This window comes from Vidua macroura, chromosome 4, assembly GCF_024509145.1.
Source record: "Vidua macroura isolate BioBank_ID:100142 chromosome 4, ASM2450914v1, whole genome shotgun sequence".
NCBI classification, from domain to species: Eukaryota; Metazoa; Chordata; class Aves; order Passeriformes; family Viduidae; genus Vidua; species Vidua macroura.
The window spans coordinates 67,425,175-67,443,851 of NC_071574.1; the positions used below are offsets into that span (position 1 = coordinate 67,425,175).

General features: G+C 34.5%; 2 protein-coding genes across 2 annotated transcripts; both read left to right on the forward strand.

Annotated features, from left to right (window-relative positions):
• Positions 1-518: 518 nt before the first annotated feature.
• Positions 519-7,268, forward strand: LOC128806753 (spondin-2-like). The gene is made up of 6 exons (XM_053976549.1): positions 519-565; positions 1,364-1,589; positions 1,952-2,175; positions 2,444-2,635; positions 3,598-3,772; positions 5,821-7,268. The coding sequence occupies exons 2-6, from the start codon at positions 1,367-1,369 to the stop codon at positions 5,997-5,999; spliced, it is 993 nt and encodes a 330-aa protein (XP_053832524.1). The 5' UTR covers positions 519-565; positions 1,364-1,366; the 3' UTR covers positions 6,000-7,268.
• Positions 7,269-10,793: 3,525 nt separating this feature from the next.
• LOC128806755 (transmembrane emp24 domain-containing protein 11-like) lies at positions 10,794-16,144 on the forward strand. The gene is given in 6 exon segments (XM_053976555.1): positions 10,794-10,956; positions 10,959-11,114; positions 11,977-12,077; positions 12,804-12,929; positions 15,003-15,149; positions 15,995-16,144. Coding segments are annotated over 6 exon segments (843 nt in total).
• The last annotated feature ends 2,533 nt before the right edge of the window (positions 16,145-18,677 follow it).

Sequence of the window (18,677 nt, forward strand, 5' to 3'; positions counted from 1 at the left end):
AATGTAACTTTTTTTTCCTCTTGACATTTTAGCTGCCTCACCCCTTTTATTTGAACACATACATATGGTGTGTGAGAGTGAGCAAGCTCTCTGTAAATGTTTGGAAGGAGCATCTGTCAGACAATAAAACTTACAAGAAAACATGTTTCTCATTTAAAGAGTATTCACTAGAACTATTTCAGTGTTGGAATCAGTTCATTTGTATAGCTTGGAGGCATTAATAAGAGCAAAGAGCTGCAAAGGCACTAGAAAACTCAAACTGTTACTAAGAATCCAAGGTATTTTTAAAAAGCATTTGTCTTTTCGGCATCTCAGTCTTCTGATAAGGAATCTGAACCAGCTGACAGACAGGAAACTTCTGCTGGTCCATCCAGAGGGATTGCAAACAAGAAGATGGCACGATTTTTGCAAACCTGGAAAGTCTAAAGATTGCAATAATTGTTGGACCAAAGGGACCCTCTTCAGGCATAAATAGCAAGACTCCTACTGTCTTCTCTTGCAGACCAACTCAGCTGCCAGCAAAAGCAGGTGCTCTCCCCCTACCAGTGCTCCAGAGGAATATTTAGTGAGTATTCATAGCTATTTTTACAAACTAATATATTAGTTATTTACTTAAGATTGTATAGTTTTCTCAAAGGAGAAAGACATTTAAAAATCAGTTTAAGGCTGTTATTTTAAACAATTGGTGGAGTTCAACAGTCTGATGCAATTACCATGTTAATTTAAAAACAAAATTTGCACAACCTATGACAGTAACTGTAAAAAAATACTGATTTTTTAAAACTGTGTAGTTTAAACAATCTAAAGGAATTACAATGTTTTGAATTCACATTATGACAGCAAAGTAATTTATATAAATATAAAATCTATTTGACTTTAAATGTTATGCTATAAAACAGCCTTTGTAGAACACAAATTTAAAATAAATCATTTCTTTTGGCAAAGTAACCTGCAATTTAATCTTTAGAAGAATAAATATACCACTAATGTTTTCCACAGAAACAGTTGCTACTCTAATTAAATCAAGATGTGACTCTAATCAGATTTCAAAAGAAAATCAGAAACAGATTTTTCTCTGAGGTAGTACTATAGACAAGGATAAGATATTTTTATTTTCATTTTTATTAGAAACACTTGTCCCAGGTAAAGTTACAGGTTTGTAGTATATACCATGGAAATAACAAATCTGAAAGCATTATAGTAATGTTTTCAGAAGCATGGCAATTTTTAGTGTTTCAGATATCTGCTTTCTCTTTGGTTATAACTTATGCCACATTACATTTTATTAGGTAACTGTTATTAATTTTTGAGTTTAGAGTGACTAATATGGCTAACACTTTTTTTCTTTCTTTTCGTGTTGAAGGGAATGGAAAACCTGATGTTTGTCTACTGGTCCTGTAAAGTTATCTGGACAGTTCTTGTAACAATACTGGGTTATGCCAGCAGCCTGCCTGTGGGGGAGGATGCTCTTTGCACAGCAGAGGAACTTGCTAAGTACAGGATAATCTTCACAGGGAAATGGAGTCAAACTGCTTTCCCTAAGCAGTATCCACTCTACAGGCCCCCAGCACAGTGGTCATCCTTGCTAGGTAAGTGAAGTATGCACAGTACTAAGAGCAGATAAGCCTCTTGACCTCTATGGTCTTTTTTTCCTTAACAGTTATGTAAGATAAGTAATGAAAAAGGAAAAAAAAAAAAAGCCAAAGTTATTAAGAATGAAATGCAGATATTGAAGTATCCAAAATGTTCTCAAAAATCTCCAACTGTTTTCAATTGACTTCTGTTTTCAATTGGCTGCAGCTGAAAGAAGCAGCGATAAGACAAATGTTTTAGTGTTCACTCAATTTTATACACATTTTTTTTTTAACCTCAGAAATAAAAAAGAGAAAATGAAGAAATAGGGATATTCTAAATCAGACTTTTATGTCATGCCATGTATTCACTCAAATAGGTGTTACTCATAGTTCTGACTACAGCATGTGGAAAAAAAATGAATATGCCAGCAATGGTGTACGTGATTTTGCTGAAAAGGGTGAAGCATGGGCATTAATGAAAGAAATAGAAGAAGCTGGAGAAAAAATTCAGAGTGTACATGGAATCTTCTCTGCTCCTGCAATTTCCAGTGGTACAGGACAAACCTCAACTGAATTAGAAGTGCATCCAAGACATCCCTTAGTAAGTAAATGTACATACTAATTTCAAAAGTTTATTTTATGTTACCAGCAACCAAAATTAAATATTTGACTTCTCACTTGTAGAAACAACATAATGAAAAAGAATTACTAAAAAGCATGTCACATTGCAGGGAGCACTGTGCAGCTTCTGTAAAGTAGAAGAGCAAAATGACATTATTTCAAGAACTTTAAGTGAAAATTACTATAAGCAGGACTGAAGCATTCCAAAGCAAGTCATGCAATCCTGATGGATCATTTTGTTTCATTAGGTTTCATTTGTTGTACGAATTGTTCCAAGCCCCGACTGGTTTGTGGGTATTGACAGCTTAAATCTCTGTGAAGGAGACCACTGGATGGATGAAGTATCAGTAGATCTATTTCCATATGATGCTGGAACTGACAGTGGATTCACATTTTCCTCCCCAAACTTTGCCACTATTCCACAGGACACAGTTACAGAGGTAGGTACATGGACAGAGTTTAGCGCTTCATACTGATATGTTTTGAGTCTTCCCTTGAAAAGATAACTAGTCTAAAACTGTGAAACTGATTTCAGTATTTGAGAGTGCTGATGCTCTCTATATATGGATTTATTGTACAACTGATAAACCTACTGCTTTTATTTTCTGTATCTTTGAAATTTATACAGGTAAATGTAAATGGTTCATGAGAATTTGTCTCTACATTTTCTGGAAAAGATGACAATTTTTGCAGATGATATTTAACAATCCTTAAAAGTGCCAGGAAAACAAAAATACAAAAGTCCTGACATCACCAAATGTGAATCTAACCAGGAAAATTCTTAGTAGTGAATACTGCTGTGAGGAGGAGTTTTCAGTTGAAAGCACTGCTGAAACCTGAAACTGCTACATTTGACGGAAAGGACCTAAAGGAAAGCAGCACTTCACTGTGGTGACACTGCTTTCAATCCCTTTTGCTCGTTTCATCTTCTCTATGCCCCATACTTCGCTTTTGCCATTTAAGTGGTGGCAAATGAAGGATTTTGATTGAAATGGTTTGAATACTACAATTATTCACTTAATCTTTTCTTAAAGGTGAGTTTTTCTAGCAACAAATGCTGTGCTAAAGAGTAATGAGAAAGGAAGATGGCCTCTAATATCCATATGACAGCTCCTATAGCATACTTAACAGTATTGTTTAATACTCATATTTTCTTCATCCCGTCCGTTCTCTCAAATCTTTTTATATATTACAGTGTTTGCAGGACCTCCTACCACAGTCCTGTAACCAGTCAAGTATCCTGCACTAAAAATTCTGGGCTGACCAGCATAGTTATGTGAACTGAGGTTCATAGAAACTGGTTGTATGCAAATTATTTGCCAAAAAGTATTAGCATGATTTAGAAACATGATTTTACAGTTACCTTCTTAGTTTTTTTAATATTTCCCTTTTTATTCCACAGATCACTTGTTCCTCTCCAAGTCACCCAGCAAACTCATTTTATTATCCCAAACTCAAAATTTTGCCACCAATTGCTCAAGTAACAATGGTGAAATTAAAGAAAAGCCAGCTAGGTCTTTCTGCACCTTTTATTAATCTTCCAGCTAAAAGCAATGAAATAATAGACACTGTCTCAGGTAAGTGATTAGTAGATGTTCTCAATTCTGTTATTTCCATTCACTCAGAATTATGTGGAAATCTGGCAGGTGATGTGGATGAGACAGGTGATCAGGCAGAATATTCTCCTATCTGCATAGGAATTATTTCAGACTCACAAATGGGAAATAAAACAAGCCAGTCAACATAAAAGAATTCCTGAAAGAATAAGTAAGGGATTGCATATTTCAGCTGTGTTCAAAGGACTGGGCTATATCCAGAGTAAGAGCTACCCAAGCCTTTGTATCAGTGTAGCTCAGTGAATTTTATAAGAAACAAATGACACTCAATCAGAATCAGCATTCCCAAACTCTTTGCAACTTTGAAGTAAATATTTATCCTTAAGGTTTTACATGACAATGAAGCCAAGAACCATTATGGTTGTCTCTTTCTGGGTCAGAGCTTGGCAGTTATGTGCAATAAAATTCATACAATTTGATTGATTTGGACATATTTTCAATAGAAACATAAATCCTGATAACAAAAAGAAAGTTGTCTCGCATTTTCATTTTCTCAAAAATATTAGCTAATAATCTTGAATAGGTAGGAAGAAATGCAAACTACTGACTCAAGTCAATCATAAGGGCGATTTTCAAATCTCTGAATTAATATACATAGATTATTAACATAATATTTGCTCCAAGGGAGCAGTGTATTCCCAAAAGAGTTGCCATGTCCCAGCAGCTTCTCCAGAATGTGTGGAGATGGCATGTCTCTAGCACTGTGCTGGTCACCTTACAACCACTAAAATACAGCTCATTCTCTGCTCAGTTAATGTGTTATTTATAATTTAATAAATGTACTTATCAATTTATAGTGGTTTAATGTATTTGTATTAGTAAACAAGACATTTTCAAAGTGAGAGTTACACATCTCATTTACAGTTATATGTCCTTCCCTTAAGATTTGAAAGGAACATTTGGCACTGTTCATGATATAAATTTAAAACTGCTTTTAAAGTATAGTATTTCAAAAATAATTTTTAATCACAAATCCCCACTTTCTTGTATATGAACCAGTAAATCACTCTGTTTAAAAACTTATTCCAGAATCAAAAGGGCAGATTTAATTACCAGAGGTCAAGCAGTGTCCCTCATTCCCTCTAGAAACATAGGAATGAGTGATGACAGCAGAAGTGGTGAGTTCACTGTAATACCAAAAATTCATACCAGGTGTCACACGTTTAGTGTGGCATTTAAAGATGGGCTTGTGCACACCTCTTTTACCCACAAATGCTGTAACAAGCAGTTTTGATGCCACTTCCTGTGACAAACAGTATTTTAATTTAACCTGCTGAGGAATATTCACCTACTTTTTATGATTTTTATTTCAGATGGAAGCACACATTATGGATAGTACTTCAGAGTTTCTAACTTATTTTCTTGCACCAAATGAAAACTACATTGAAAATCCTTTCAGCATTAGAAAGCTTCTAGTGACAGAATATCCTTATTGGCAAAGGGAAGAATAGTGTACACACCAAAAAATAGCAGGATGATTTAATGATAAAAAAATGTGACTTTATTTCTGAAGCAAATTGGAGCCAAAGAAAAATGGAATTCAATATGAACAACTCTAGGAACAATAGCTGCCTGCAAAGAAGTATAAATATACCTAAATAAACAATGGAAGAGCTTTAATCTCAATGTTTTAGTTAGCCATGCAAAGGAAAATGAAATTATAAAAATTGACAGTAAACATTTTTTAATTCAATCTTTTGAGTACAATCACTTTGAGCTTAGTTTTCTTTTAAGGAATTTTCATTCAAAACATAATATGCTTCAGTATTGATACAATACCTCAGAGAGGTTCTAGACTGCAATAACAATAATACCAATGGGTTTAGGAGCTGAAACCTGATTTTTTTTTTTTTTTATTTATGAGACAACATACCGATTTGATTGATATCACATGTATTTTGTGTAAGAAAGGATGCTGTTTGATGATCATTCCTTAATGCTTTTCCAACTGTGTATTTGACTTAAGTACAACTTGATGTAAAGTCACCTCTTTGCTGTGTGTATTGCAGAAACACCCCTGGACTGTGAGGTTTCCCAATGGTCTTCCTGGGGGCTCTGCAGAGGGGTTTGCAGAGAAACAGGGACCAAGATCAGAACTCGTTTTGTACTTCTTCAGCCTGCCAATAATGGAATGCCTTGTCCAAACCTGGATGAAGAAACAGGATGTGAACCAGAAAATTGTGTCTGAAATAAAGGAAAGATAATAATTAAGATAATTTAAAAGTAGGATAAGTTTAAATCCAAACTACACGTCAATCAATGTTCTTTATAATTTGGATATGCTGCACGATTTTGCTGAAAAGCTGCATTAGAGTGGTTTGGAGAGTTTTTATTTAATATCAAGATTTTGGGGGGTTAAATTTCTAAGATTTAGTAGGACAACAGTACTGGATAATTTACAGACCAAAAACCCCCAAATAAATCCTTCTTCCAAATACACTGTAAGTTCTTGGAGTACCCTCTAGCGGCAGAAAAGAAGACATTTGGAGAGATTGTACTTCACATTTTACATCACAGTAAAAATCTTTCAATCACAAAATCTAAACTAATAACCTCCTTAAATATTGTAATTTGTTTATCTATAGCTATTTATACCTAGAAAATAGGTTTTTTTCCTCTAAATTATGTTTTTATAATTTATTGGCATTTTTGTTTTCTTTCTAACCTTGCTTAATGTGCATTTCTTCAGAAACTACTTTAAAAAGTCAGAGTGACCAGATGTTTGCAGTGTGGTTAAGACAATAATGGAACTGAGTAAACTTGTCTTGAGACTTTTGAATATATGAAAATGTCTTTTTCTTTCTCAAAAGTGAGAAGAATAACTGCCATGAGGACACTTAGCCAACAAAATTACTAGAAAAAAGAATCTGAAGTGATGTCGAAAACATCTGAGCTGAATTAAAAGTGTCAGCTGAGATTAAAAAATGGATTGTTGGTGTGTGTCCCTCATGAGACACCTTTAATCTCAAAGTTAAAACTGTTGACCATAACATAAATGATATCATTAACCTTATGAATGCAGTAAATGTGTCCATGTTTCTTTATATGTGTTTGCTGCTATTTGTGTATATATTACCTAAAATTAAGGCATGCACGACTCTAACAAAACACGTATCAGAAACTGTTCCTGACTGCAAGTTTTAGTGCTCAAATAACTTATAAAGTGGATGTAACATATGGCTTATCAAAAGCCATGGCTACCAACTACGAAAAGAATTTTGGAATAATACTTATTCAATAGAAAAAGTTTAAAGTCAGCACACAAAACTTTTACAGTGCACTGCAATTTTACAAATATACAGCACAGGTATTGAACAGGAGAGTCGATTTGAGTAGATTATTTCCAGAATATGCCAAATACAAAATAATTTCTCTTGTCCTTAAAGGAGCACACTGTGTTCTCCATAGGTCTGAAACATTTAAATATTTCTCTGTATTTTATTTTTCCAGGAGAGATATCTTGCAAAGACACAAATAAATGTGAAACTTTATCAGACTAGACTTCACTGGTTCAGCAAATGCTGATAAACACATAGTTGTTAGAACTAAGTGTAGGAATTCCTGCTCTTCTCTCATTCTTCAGATTCCCACTGTTGTCTGTTGTTCAAAATTGTCCCACTTACTCCTGTTATCATACCTATTTTTTTAAGTTCTCCCTATTTTCACTCTGTAATGGGAATAGTGTTACTACACTATTCTGTGTTTAGTTCATTGTCAGTATTTTTCTTTCTTTTTTATATTAGTTTTAACCATTCTTTGTCTTCTGTTACACTTATTTACTACCTGTTTACACATTTATCACCGTATCAGAAAACATTAGCATATCTTGTAGTATATATTTAAATATTCTCAGAGGGTAGGAGCTAATTTCAAATTGATTTGTCAAGAGACAAATTAATCTCAATAAAATTTTTGAGCAAATATCAGATGCAATTTTAAATTATGCCTTAGGACAAACAAACTCAAACCCCACAAGGTATCCTTTGAGGTACTTCCCTGGAAGTTCTCTAGACACTACAGTTTTTCTTCTTCATATGCCCAGAATAAATAAAGGCCCAAGCCCAGTAAAAGAATACCTGCATTTTCAATACCTGTATAATGCAATAACCTGCATTTGCATTAACATGACCTGAAACTGGGATTTCAGACCTACAAGATTTAATTTGAGTGGAGGAGTCCCTGTGTTTGCTCAAACTCTTGGAGACAAAAGTTTTCCAAAGGATACTGAAGGAGAAAGGATGAGATAAGGACATGGAGTAGAAAGAGTAGAAACCAACACACCTCAGAAAACTCCAGTCAGTGATACGTAACTTTACTATCTCAGGGTGTTTACATACATAAATATTCACTGCATCTTCCTTCAAAATCAGAAGTTTCCTATCCAGCCAGTTACCTGGATATGGGTTTTTTTGGTAAGATGTAAATTCAGGAGATCTTGGTAAATATGTTCTTTAAGGATGTCTCTGTGCCTGTGTATTGCTTGGTCATAACTATAATTCCAGGTATTCCCTTTGAAACCACAGGGATAGAGCCATTACTTGGCAAGACTGTGGATACAGTGAATGAAATGCATTCTAGTGATGGAGCATATTTCTCATTGTATTTATCTATTAAGCTGATTAGTGAGGTGCATTATCCCTGCACAGATATTGCTAGGACTTTGTAGCTTCAGCAGCCTTGGAATTCCCTTAAAAATTCTGGGACCAGGAAGAAACACAAAGAAGCTCTTCCTTCCTTTTCCCTTGTATCTCCTGTTACAGATGGTTGGCAGCCAAGATGCTGAGGTCCTAAATACATGAGATTTAGGGAAGAAAATAGGCAAATTAATTCCTGGCTTAAGCTAATCTCAGAAAGCTCTTTGGAAAGAAGCTTGAAATGGATTTGTAAAGACAATTCTTTTCAAGAATATCTTATAGAAAAAATCAGTTTTGATGCCTTAGCAGATGTTCTTGCAGAATGAAAGATGTGGTTAATGGTAAAGTGTAGCAACAAAAAAGTCACCACAGAATTAAACTGTGGTCCTACAAAAATAATCCACACATAATTAAATTCCTATAATGGAATAAGTGTGAAAACAAAAGATCTGAGAGTATCTGATGCTATTCAAGGCAAAAAGCTTCATTTCATTATATTCCCAGTCCCAGGTAATTGAAGTACATTGGGAATAACTGATCTGTCATGAATGATCCAACGTAATAAAGTAATTCAGACTATTCCATGACAACACTCTCAAGAAATAAATCTAAAATTCGATACAGTAATTCTGATATCAGCCAGATGTTGTTCAATGGGATTTTTTGCAGCATGCAGAAGTTGTGTCCATGACAATTTACAGAACTCTGAATGCCTGAGACAAAAGCTCTCAGTATGCTGCACAACGACCTGATTACTTAGAGACTGAATTATTTTTGTTTTCTTGAAGTACAGCAGTCCTACTATGCCAGTATTTGCCAGCCAAAAGTACAGAAGAAATGTGTCTCTTCCAATGGGTCTGGGCAGAGTGAAGGATAAAGTGGTGTCACCTTGTATATCTTGTGTTCTACCACTGGAACTCAGAACTTTGGAAGCCACAAGTACTCAACAAAAAGCTAAAAAGATGATAGGTCAAGTAGCTCACAACCTACAGACAAACCTATATTTCCTGCAGGTATGAGTATGGCATGAGAATTTATGCAGGTGCATGACAGTCAACATCTCCTGTGGTAGACGGGCAAAAGTCCAATGTTATGATGAGATCCTGTATAATCTAAAATTATTTCTGATGGATAAGTGCTGAAGTAGTAAAGGAGTCCTAACATCCCCCTTGACATTCCTAAAGATTTAACAGCCATGAGATACAATTTTTATCCCTCTATTCTTAACCATATGGAGTCAAAGAAGCAATGTGTAAGGAATCAGTTCTCTTTGTCTGACAACCTTTCAATATGGGGATGCTGATGGGTGATTTTTGGAGGTGAACTAATACTTGTGGTACAACTTCCATGAAGATACTTCATGCTGTGAAATGGAGTGAACCCAGGATGGTCCCAAGCCTGTGCCAGTGTAACACAGACATTCCTTTTTTCAGACAACTTCATAGATGGCAGGTGCAGTGAAGGGCAATAAACACGAATCAGTCCTCCTTCTGCAGATGTGAAATAATCCACTAGGAGTTCTCATCTCAAAATTTTTATTTAGGTTACAGATATTGAAGATGAAGGGCTATTCACCCTTTTTCCTTGATACAAGAAAAATATGTGCTCATGTAATTGGGATAACATAAATTTTATAAGGAAAGATGGGTCCTCCCAACTGGAAATGATCCCACTGGTGGGTTCTCCCTGATGGAAAATGACAATTCAGGCCCACCTTTCAGTCAGAGTGATCTCCATTTATAGGACAAAGAACATTTGAGTGATAAATGAGTTTGTCATCAGACATATACATTGGTCTATATTAGTACAAAGAATAAAAATAAGAACCTCAATCACTGTTTGATTTACACTACAACTTTCTTCAGAGAATGTATTAGGAAGTATCTAAGAAATAGTCATTCCTATATAAGTCTTATTCTGAAAGTGCTAATGTCGTTATTTTTCCCTGCAATATCATATTCACTAATGTTATTTGATTATTTAGTGCATTATTTGATTATTCAAATTCTTTTGACTTCTTTATAGTTCTTCTATGTAGTGCCTGTGGGTTTTAATAAGGTGCCTACATTTGTACAATGATTTAGGATGGAAATTAAAAGTTTGCTTAATAAAAGAGAGGTGAAGCTCTGGAATAATTACCCAGAATTAATGGGGAATAATAAATTAATTTAAGTTGAAAATTGAGCAGTTTATGGAAAGAGGTAGCCAGTGTAGTTGCCTACAGTAATCTTGGGAACTGATCTCAAGCACCTGAGAGGCCCTTTGAGTTTCATGCTCTTCTAAGTGTATAAAGTAAATTTTAATCTAGATGCTGGGAAAGAAGAAAGAATTTAAAAGGTGTCTTTTCCATGTTATCTCATTCTCCAGAACATGCTGTAGTTATTTATAAATGTGTAACCACCAGCTGCCTTTTCTCACAGTTTTTTTCCTCTCTCAAAAATACTCTGATAAGCAGCAAACACGGAACAACCACAGGACTACAGGCATTTGTATGTAACTATCTTCAAAAGCAGGGCTATATAAAATATATATAAAAAACATGAAAAGCACATTAATAGGATTTCTTATGAACTTTTGGATTTCTTTTTCACTCGCTTTGTATTTTCATATTGGAGAAAGAGAAGAGAAATGCATAATTGAAGATATTCCCAGCGACACCTTGCTAGTTGGTAGGTACCTGTCAATGCTTTACGATGATCTAACCCATGCAGTAACAAAGATAACTGGAAATGTAACAGCAATTTCTGTGATTGATGAATATGGTAAAAAACCAGAAAAGGGCATTCTGAAAATAGCTCCCTGCAGCAGGGATTAGGTTTAAAGTCCTCAAACATTGTGTGTATCCATCACACAAAGAAATGCAGGTTTTCAGAGTGCTTTACTGACTAAACAGAGAAAAAGAATGTTTATTAATTCCACAGCTATGGAGCTGCTGCTCCCATGTGTGCTTCTGCACATTCTGACTGACGTACTCATTCATATCAGAATTTCTGTTACACGTTTTTCCCCATATGAATGGGAAAGTTACTTTTTTGATAAGTGCTGGTCTGAAAAGAGACAATTCATGATGTACTAAAGTTTAATTTCACCTCTGATATGAGAAGCACATTAAATAATCTACAAGACTGTAAATGTAAGATTTCAAGGAGATAGTAAAAAATAGTACTAATTAATCTTTTTTTTTTTTTAATAATATGATAATTGTGAAAGACAATCCATAAAATGTAATTTGAGTACAGCACATTATGCTTTTGGAGGTCTCAGTGTGCCTTCTAGAGGCTAATCTTCCCAGAGCATTAGGAGTTATTAGAAAGTTTTTCTTGTTAATTAACCCTTTTTTGTAGGACTTTAGAACATTTTCTAGTGTGGTAAAAATTTATTTCATTTCACTCTGTTATGAAGTACCCCTGAACAATATTAATAATAAACGCATTAAATACATATATATTTCTAATTTTCCTGAAAAAGCGTTGAAGATGTTTAACATTAAGCTATGTTTTATTTAACAGATTTATCTATGTTTTTATTCAGGGAATTACAAAGTACAACGCTGGGATATACATATACATGACTTTCTTGAATCTGCTCCTGGCTTGGGAATGTTTGTGACTGTCACAAGCCCTACTGGTGAGGTAAAAATACTTTATGAATGTTTCTCTACGATTTATGACTTGACTTCTGGCACTGACAGGCAGCACTATCTAAAAATAAAAGATTTACTTCTGAGGAAGAAGTAAATCTACAGTCTACCAGATAGTTCAGCATTTTGATGCTGAACAATAAAAGTAAAAAAAAAAAATGATATTTGATAATTATGTGTATAGACAATTTGTGCATTACTACCAGATTTGGGAAACAGTGTCAATAAGAAGAATTAGTGGCAACTGAGAAAACAAGTCAAATGAAAAATAAACCCCCAAAACTCACTAATGAAGTAAAATGGTACAGAATCTACTTGAGCAGCAGAAAGGAGCACTGATGATAAACAAAACCCAAAGTCTAGGCCACCAAGGCTTCTCGTAGCCCTCATGCAGAGCAGCTGCCTGAGCTGCCATGAGGTCTGAGCTTTTCCAGAACTGGACAACTTATTTCCCTGCCTAGGCAGTATCTCAGTTTTCAGACTTTGAATGCTTTAGAGAGCACTGGCTTTTGTACATTGCAAAATTCTGTACTGTTTTCATGTTCACCGTAAGCTAAAATTGTTTCATTTTCTCTAAATGCGTTCTGGAATTTGATTAAATTTAATGATGTCAGCAGCTTAACTGATTCTTTTTTGCATCAAATTCACGGTACTGTTTTTTGATTTTTTTTATTGGTAGTTATAAATTACGAAACCAATGCATATATCTAAATTGCAGGTACTGTTGTCAAAACTGTATGGGCCACAAGGGACCTTTACTTTTACATCCTACATCTCTGGGGAGCATATCATCTGTTTCCAGTCTAACTCCACAAGATTTGCAGTGATTGCAGGAAGTAAACTGGTAGGTGTATTTCCTAAATAGTCTCTGTTGTAACAGTATAAATCGTTACCAATAGCAGATATTTCAAACTGGATTAGAAGTTGATCTAACTTCTAGCAGATAATTCAATGTTTTTTAGTGATTAAAGAAAGCAAACATAGAATTATGTAGATAAAAAGACAAAAAGACTGTCCTCATATTTAAAAAGTCAGCATTCAAGAGGCAGGACTAAGGATAGAGAGATTTAATGTTTGTTCTTTGAATATGAAAGACTCTGATCAATAAGAACAGCTAATTTGGATCAAAAAGACAAATATGTAAGATTGACTAATACAAGCACTTGACATAAAGATATTCCATGTATTCACTAACTTAGATTGGATTGCCAACATTTTGTTGGCAAAAAATGTAACATTTTAGTTTTTGAAAGATATTCAAATGAAGAATATGTCAGCATACTTGTTATTGTCTACTCCCAGCAAAGTTGGTTTTAATGCAGATTTGGGGGGAAAAAAAGCCATCAGAGGTGATAGCATGGCTCTACTGAATGCAGCAAAAACTTTATAATTACTGTTTTGAAATTTTATCTATTTGCTGCTTCCCAAAACCAGGAGAGAATTACTCTCTAGAGTGGTTTGGGGTTTTTTCTCTTCAGCTGACAGCAAAAGAGCAAAATAACCAGCTAAATATATATATCTTCTAAATGAGTTAAGGTAAGCTAAATCTCATCCTAGCTGTGCACTTCAGAAATATTTAGATAACACAGAAATAGCAATACTGGAGTAGGATTATTACACTGGAATAACAAGGTATTCTTACAGGCTGATTGATAGAAATTAATGGAAATCTAATCATATACATTGCAAAAGCAATTAGGTCTAATCATGAAAAATGTGGAGCTTATCAACTAGAGAGAGTAAGGGGGATAAAGCTTTGGTTGGACACAGTTAACTATGCACCATGAACATGTTTCTGAGGATGTGCAGGTGATTTTTATCTGGTATAGATGGCGGTGTATTAACATTATTTTACATGATACAGGCACCATGTAGAGTTCTGACCATCCTATATAAAAGAAGCCAAGAGATCCAGGGAAGGAGAACTTTAATATCACAAATATTATAGAATGCTGTTTGTTTGAGAACACAGAAATAAGAAAGGAAAATATTGTCCTTTTTAACTATATCTGGAGGAATACAGATCACAAAAGGAAAATATTCTTTAGTGAAGCTAAATCTTTAACTGTTCTTTGTAAGAACCATATGGTTATCTGACCTCTTTCAAACAAAAATAAATTAATGGACCACAAGGTTGTGAAATGGATTTCTACCTATACAGTTAGGTAACTTCGAGACAACTGAAAGAAAATATATTCTTCATTTGTGGCTGATCTCTGAGCAGACCTAACTTCTACTATGGTAATATCAATTTCTAGGGTTTTGAAGATTATTTGTTTGACTAAAACCTTTTTATATTCTCTTAGGTACTAATTGACTTCTAGGAGCTACTAGTTTTAGTAGACTTTTTCATGCATGCCAAAATAAGTTGCATAACATTGCAAGTTCCATTCTTCTCTCTTCTTTCTATGGTTCTATTGCTTGGCTGGCTTGAGGTATTTTTGCTATAGATCATACAACAGCCTGGAGGATTCTGGGAGGTTTTCCAACCTGGATAAGTAATGTGAAGAAAACAGTTATGTGAGGGAACCTAGATGTGTATTTGGAAAAAGCCTCCAACAGTACTATTCAAGATAGTAATTTCTGCAATATCAGGATGAAATGTGAAATATATTGAGCAGTCCTTTTTTTTTTTTTTTTTCTTAACTATTTTGGACAAAGGCATCATTTTAAAGGTGATTGAATCAATACTAGCATAAAGTTATGACCTAACATTAGTGCAGATTTTAAATTTGTATAACTAATTTAAAAATAAAATTAAGAAACCCTTCAAATTTTCCACCTGATTCCAAATTTAGGAGGAATTTTTATAAGCAATTGATCTTAAGGGGAAATTATCCATTGTTTCATTTTTTATTCTACGGAACTTTGAAGAAGCAGAAGATACAGTAATGAGAACATTTTTTTCCTTTTGCAGCGTATCCACTTGGACATCAGAGTTGGAGAACATTTTTTGGATGAATCTGCTATTCGAGCCAAAGACAAAGTGAATGAAGTTAATATCAGACTAGAGCATCTAATTGAGCAAATTCATCATGTAACCAGAGAACAAGACTATGAAAGAGTATGTATGTCCCATAATGTAAATGTTAAAAATATTGTACATAGGCTTATTGATTTATAAAGTATTATGAGGTTTGTTATCCAATTGCAGTGGTGTTTTTAACTAACTCATAAAAAATCTATAGATATTTAACCAAAATAGTGTCCATTACCTTGCAAAATATTTTTTAAGTGGTTACATAAAACTAATTAATCACTGTGGACTCATGCTTGTGGCAATAGGTGTTATTTTAAAGCAAGATTTTCTAACTTTCCAGAGTTTTCTTGGTCAGACTCAGCCACAGCAGCCCAGCAGGTGGCAGGTAGCATTGTGGGTGATGCTGTTGTTTCAACACTGCCCTGGCTTCACAAACTCTATTGATTGGGGAAGGAAATGACCGAGTGTATATTTATACATCCCATGAAGTGTATATTTATATATCCCTTCTTCAAACAATTGTACACCCAGTCACCTTTCTATATGCACGCAGACAGGCTGTGTTTGAAATGTATCAACTAGTTACCCAAAACCAGAAATTTGGCTGTGAAAGGGCTCTTGACAGCAACATGGACGTGACTGTAAACCTAAACAGGTTAAAATCTGTACTGATGGAACATGTTTGGCACAATACATCTTCTGTGAACAAGGGAAGCTCTGTTTACCTTCCTGCTTCAGGATGCAGCATGCCTGCTTCTCAGTTTTGATTTGTGAAGATATCCACCATACAGACAAGTACAAACCTTCATTCTTATCCACATGGAAAAATGTTTTTGCTCACCACTGTGCAGAAGAGGGATGCCTTTCTAGTTACCATGAAACATACAGATGCCAAAAGGTAATAACTATGCTTTTCCTTTATTCTCTAGGAGCGTGAAGAAAAATTTCGGAAAACAAGTGAAGAAACCAACAGCAATATTTTGTGGTGGGCTATAGTACAAACACTAATCCTCATCTCTGTTGGAATTTGGCAAATCAAATCTCTCAGAGATTTCTTTATATCTAAGAAGCTTGTTTAAATTCTATAAAGTCAATGCACAGATTCAAAAATTCCACACCATGTAACACAGAACATCCAAAAAAACCCTGCACCTATGAGAAAATTGCTTGTACAGAACTCTCAACCTTCCTTCATCTTCTGTTCTCACTCTGGTTTCTCCAGCTAGGTCACAACCTCTGGCATCCCCTCACGTTTTGCTCCTTGAATCCCATATTTTACTATTTTTTCCCCCATCTACAGATGTAAAGCTAAATATAGAAGAGTCAGTGACTAAGGCTGAATTTAAGTTCAGTACTTAATGAAGAATGTTTAATTTAGGTTAAATCTAAAATACAAATCTAAAATAAAGTTTCCTAAGATTTTAAATTACTCTGCTTACTGAGTAATCTTATTTGGCGCTATCATGAACAGTTCAGCCCTTCAGACTGACTAGGATTCAGATAGTAAACAGAGAAATAATTACATCCCCTGCAGTGTTTAATTGGGTGAGAGTGTCTTCAACTCGATCTATATATGTGTAACAACTAAATATAATTGTGAAAGCTTTCTTGTAAAATATTCAGAGTTTGGACTGATCAGTGGTGGCAATTATCATGGAAGAGAGACCCAGACAGACAATTTGGAATTATACTTACTTTTTTTTCCAGAAAAGCCCTTAAAATTAGGCTATAAAATTGATGATGATCAGATGCCTCCCACAGTTGTTTATGTAAAATATAGTCTTTATGAAGTATGCCAAAGTAACCTATATTATAGATTTCCTGGTAAACAATGCCAATTTTATTTTAATTCATTTCTGCACTAAATGTTTTTGTGTTGAGAAATTTTAAAATTTTAATTATTTAGCAACTTTAATATGACTGCCTACAGAAATTACCAGTTTTTTACTTAATTTTCCATTTTACTTATTGCAGCTTGGTTGCATATATCTTTATGCCCTAATATAGCTGGTTTATGTACAAATAGCAGTGTAACTACAGTATCATACAATGACAAGTCAAAGGCTGTGGTTAAAAATCCAGATAATTAGCTTGACAAAGCAGTAGTAGTAGTAGGAAGGAGTTAGAGGTGACTACATACAAAAATATGGAAGTAGAAGCTTCTAGAGCACTGTGATAGCAGAACATTGTTTTTTGTTTTCCCACCCATCTTTTTAGACCTTTTGCTAGTTAAAAAGGTAGTGAAAGGTGAAGTATCTGTAGACCAATTATTGTTCAAAAGGCACTGCTTTCTTTCTTTTTTCTATCTTCCCTCCTGTTGTTTTCTTTAGCAAGGAAATGACATTTTCCTTTAAGTCTAATCATATTTCCAGCATGGGAATTAAAATACAGCTAGTAGTATGTGAGAATCAATAAAATTGATACAAAGTAGAGTCAAAAAGCAATATTCCAGAGACCGAATCAATCCAAATAAAATCTCATAAAGCTACTCACTGCATTGTGTCCTATATTTAAAAATTTGGATAATTCAGAGAGGTGCCACTTGGAATGACCAGTAAGTAAGTTTATTAAATTAACTCCTGTAGAGCACTCACTCACAACATGTCTTGTAATAACATCTTCGGTGGTGGGTAAGAAGGAAATATGTGTTGAAACCATATGGTATATGAAGTCCAAGAAGAAAGTAATAAAGTGTTGTGACAAGGCTGTGGTTCAGACTTTAGCTGATATTTAGTGTAAGGCTTCTAACCACATCCCAGTGACAAACATAACTCATTTCACTTACAATACACTCCAGCTGGTAATCCAGGAGAAACAACATTTCAGAATTCATAAAAGAGCTGATCATGTTTCACCATATTAATTAGGTCTATACTCAAAGAGTATAGACTCAGCACTGAGACTTGGGTGTCTTGAATGTAACTTGTGATTGCTTAAGTCTTTACTAATACTAATAGAACTATTATTATTAATACTAATCATCATCATCAGATCATCATTATATTATCATATCATCATCATCATCTTTGCTTTTAGGAAATGTTTTCAGTCTTCTTCAAGATTTTTAATTAACTCCATAAAGCAGAAGCTGACTCACAGCTCTTCTGGGAAACGCTTTGGGGGCAGAAGCCTTTGTGAAGTTAAAAGCTTCCTCTGCAGTTTGTGGCTCTGTCATACCCAAAGCTACAGCCTGCACTGCAACTAAGTCTGTAGGGGACCTTCAGCCTAAAATTTTCATCACGGCACACTAGCAAGCAATGGGGTCTTTTTTTTTTTTTTTTTTTTGTCTAAGAAATGAACATCAAATCTCTTTGTTTTGCTCTTTTTCCACAACAGAAGATGCTACAGCAAACCTGAGATAGCGAATTAACAAACTTCCTGGATTTTTGCATTTAAAATAGTGAAATCCACAACTATTTTCTCTGTTTTTTTTTTTTGTTTTTTTTTTTTTTTGTTTTTTTTGTTTTTTTTTTTTTTTTTTGTTTGTTTGGTTGGTTGGTTTTTTGTTTTTGGTTTTTTTGGTTTTGGTTTTGTTTTTTTTTTAATTCTCCCCAAACGCTGACCGGGTGGAGTGAGCAGGGCGTGGTTCCTGCAGAAGCTCGTGCTTGGAGC